Source organism: Pinus tabuliformis, chromosome 2_2 (genome assembly GCF_031772625.1).
Source record: "Pinus tabuliformis cultivar Carrire ecotype Pingquan chromosome 2_2, CPIR1, whole genome shotgun sequence".
In the NCBI taxonomy this organism is placed as follows: Eukaryota; Viridiplantae; Streptophyta; class Pinopsida; order Pinales; family Pinaceae; genus Pinus; species Pinus tabuliformis.
In genome coordinates, this window is record NC_142300.1 from 613,337,634 (window position 1) to 613,340,714 (window position 3,081).

Consider the following 3,081-nt stretch of genomic DNA (forward strand, 5'->3'; position numbering starts at 1 on the left):
AACCCTTGATCTCATGCAGAACCCTCAAACCGTTGATCAAGGCACCAATGCCCAAAAGCAAGGCGCGGGAAAGTTCCAGGCTTGGCAACCTCACTCCAACCATGTGAACAGGCCGGCGGAACACAGTACTGTTGCCAGATGTCCAACACAGAATATGCCAACAATCAAGGGCAGGACAGCCTTGATACACACGAGGAAGAGTCATAAAGTCCTTATGCCATCGTATCCGTGATATAACAAAGTCAAGGAATAAACAATGATTAAACCAATGTATGACAAGCATTACCTGCCACACCATAGACCTTCTAAGGTTACGTTTATATACGAGGTGGTGGCACTATATACTCATACATATAACTAAGTGTAGACTCTATAATTTTTATTTTTATTTTTTTAATTATATATGTGTTTATCAAGTAGATATGTGACAAAATCCAGCAAGGATTTTTGTAAATCCAGTTGTTAAACTTCAAAATTTTAGGTGTCCTAGACATTTTTGATGGTGCTGAATCCATTTCCACCATCAAAAACACGATTTAAATATTGTCTCTACAAAAAAATTTGAAATTGATTTGCTTGGATTCCGACACTTTTGACCGTCCAGAAAATTCCTCTATCTCGATAGACGACTCCAAAAAACAAAAAAACTTTAAATCACTATAATGATTTTTTTTTCATATTTAGGCCGATAGGCCTTCCTTTGGAACAGACTTTCGTCGTTCCTTTCACTCTCGTGCTGACACGTGGCATCTTTTTCCTGAATAGCCCCTTCGCTCCTCATACCGACACGTGGCATCGGATTCTGCAGGAGTTTTCCAGTCTCGTGCAGGTAGAAAACCAGAAGTTTTTCAGCGGGACGGTTCTGCGAGGGAGTGGCGGAACAGTTCTGAGGGAGTGGCGTGGTGGATATTTATGTTCTGCGAGGAAATGGCGGCGGCGTTTAACTGTTCTGGGGTTCCTATGGAGGTTAGAACACAACCTCATTCACGGTTTATTTTCCAGTTTCTTCGACAGCCTGACGCCCTGAAGACAGAAGACAGTCCTCACATTTTGCAAGCGCAAGGAAAAGATCATCAGCGCATTTTTACCTGTGACAGAGGTGATCGCTATTTCTGTGTTTATTTTCTTTTCATTCATTCTATCCATCGGTCTGTTGAATGCAACTATTGCTGCTGCGTCTTTTTTGGTTATGAAGAGAGGCGCCTTTCTCCACTACAGCTACGGTTTTGACCCCTGCTGCCAACTCGCTGCAGGTAGCTTTCATCACGTGGTCAATTTTTACCCTAATCCCTGACGCCTTGAAGACAGTCCTCCTATTTTTACCTGCAAGTTTAGCCGTGACAGAGGTGATCGCTCCAGGCAAGTTTGTTCATGGTTTCTTTCTTAGTCTTTGGATGTTTATTTATATATGAAATTTTTTTGTTCCACAATAATGCCTTAACCACCTATCTTCTCTGTGGTTATGGACTGTTATCTTATTCCTTCTTTATAATCTCTTATTTATTTATTTATCTTCATTATAGTTAGACCAGTCATCAGCAGAGGTTCTGCTGTAAAAACTTAATTTGACAGTCTGTTCAAATCTCGTTTACAGCAAAATCTCTAACTCGTGTATACGCACATGACGTCAATTCCCTTAGTTTGTGCATTGGACAGAGATAGAAATCCCTAGACTCAAGCAGATGATTCCTTAAAATTCTGGCCTATACTGCCCTCCTTTTTATGATGAACTGTGCACATGCATCTCATATGGCCTCCGTGTTTTGTTGGTAAATGGCTCTTTCTTAGGGAAATGGACTCAACCTTTGGCTTAGATTGCCCAACAACAGAGGCTGTTCTGTTAAATATGTCGAGTATTCCTATCCTTTTCCAATACCTGTTCTCAATGTCTAATCGATTCTTAATGTATACCTCCTGGTCAGCGTATTACTGAAGTTGTGGTTGCTGAAGTGCAGTAACGTGGGGCCTGTATAGGTTTTATTCATGGACTGCTAAATGAAACCAGGTTCCTCTTATCCTTGTTCTGTGTAATCTTTCAATGGTTCAGTCAATGAATGATCACGCCTCTTATGTTATTTGTCAAATTACTGATTCGATGCTAGCGCCAATCTGTTGTTAAAAGTGTGTTTAGAAAGCCCTTTTCTTTATTTGTCAGCGGTTGGGGTATTATTTGGGTACTTGTTGTTCACTGTTCATATACATTTAAACCCAAACATCAAATGACATCTATAGCAGTATACTACTAATCTGTTTGACGAAAATCTTCACTGATAAACTCATCAATACTCAGAAAACACAGTGATATTTGGGGTGATTTCCAAGCGAGAGTCTTACATTAATGGTGCCTCCCCATGCAATGAGGGCGGCCAAGAAAAAATATAGGAAACCCTAAGTGCAAAACAAAAAGCCTAATCGCCAGAGCCAAATTTTGTAAACATATCGAAAGAAAGCTTTTCAAACAGATGATCCTTTCGATTGCAAGTCGCATCTTGCATCGCAAAAGCCACTTTTACTACTGGTATTGCAATGTTCATACGGCCGGGTCAGCTTAGGAAGGTGAATGTTTCTTTGGTTTTAACAACAAAATTTCCCTTTTCTTGATAATTTTGTTTTTGTGCGGCAAGTTTGAATGAATGGGTTCTGTTCATGAATTTTAAGTCGGTAGCTACAATTTTGTTTTTCATGCTGCATATTTGAATGAATGGGTTGTGTCCATGAATTTTAGGCAGTAGCTACGATTTTTTTTTAGCTTTTTCATTCAATTGTGTTTAGTTCAAAAATTTAATTATTTGTTGTTTAAATATTTGTTTTTTCTGCAGTCATCTAAGATATGATCCTTTTGCTTGCGAATTGCATCTTGCATTGCACAATCCACTTTTACTACTGATTCGGAAAGGTTTAGACTTCATATGGTTGGTCTGCAAGGACTTGGAGTTACGAAGGTGAATGTCTGTTTGCTTTTTAACAACACAAGTTTTCTTTTCTTGAGCATTTTGTTTTTATGTTGCATGTTTGAATGAATGGCTCCTGTTGATGAATGTTAGGTAGTAGCTACAAATTTGGATTTAGCTGTGCTTACTT

General features: G+C 39.1%; 1 protein-coding gene across 1 annotated transcript; it reads left to right on the plus strand.

The window, feature by feature from the left end:
• Positions 1–256: 256 nt before the first annotated feature.
• On the plus strand, positions 257–2,812 carry LOC149194154 (uncharacterized). Its single transcript, XM_089407567.1, has 3 exons — positions 257–310; positions 766–1,099; positions 1,254–2,812. The coding sequence occupies exons 1-3, from the start codon at positions 257–259 to the stop codon at positions 1,292–1,294; spliced, it is 429 nt and encodes a 142-aa protein (XP_089263693.1). The 3' UTR covers positions 1,295–2,812.
• The last annotated feature ends 269 nt before the right edge of the window (positions 2,813–3,081 follow it).

Bases quoted from the DNA above. Each gene is read 5' to 3' on its own strand.
- LOC149194154 (XM_089407567.1), top strand. From the start codon at position 257: ATGATTAAACCAATGTATGACAAGCATTACCTGCCACACCATAGACCT. The intron at 311-765 runs GTTACGTTTATA...TTTCCTGAATAG, and splicing joins CACACCATAGACCTTCTAAG to CCCCTTCGCTCCTCATACCG. The intron at 1,100-1,253 runs GTGATCGCTATT...AACTCGCTGCAG, and splicing joins CATTTTTACCTGTGACAGAG to GTAGCTTTCATCACGTGGTC.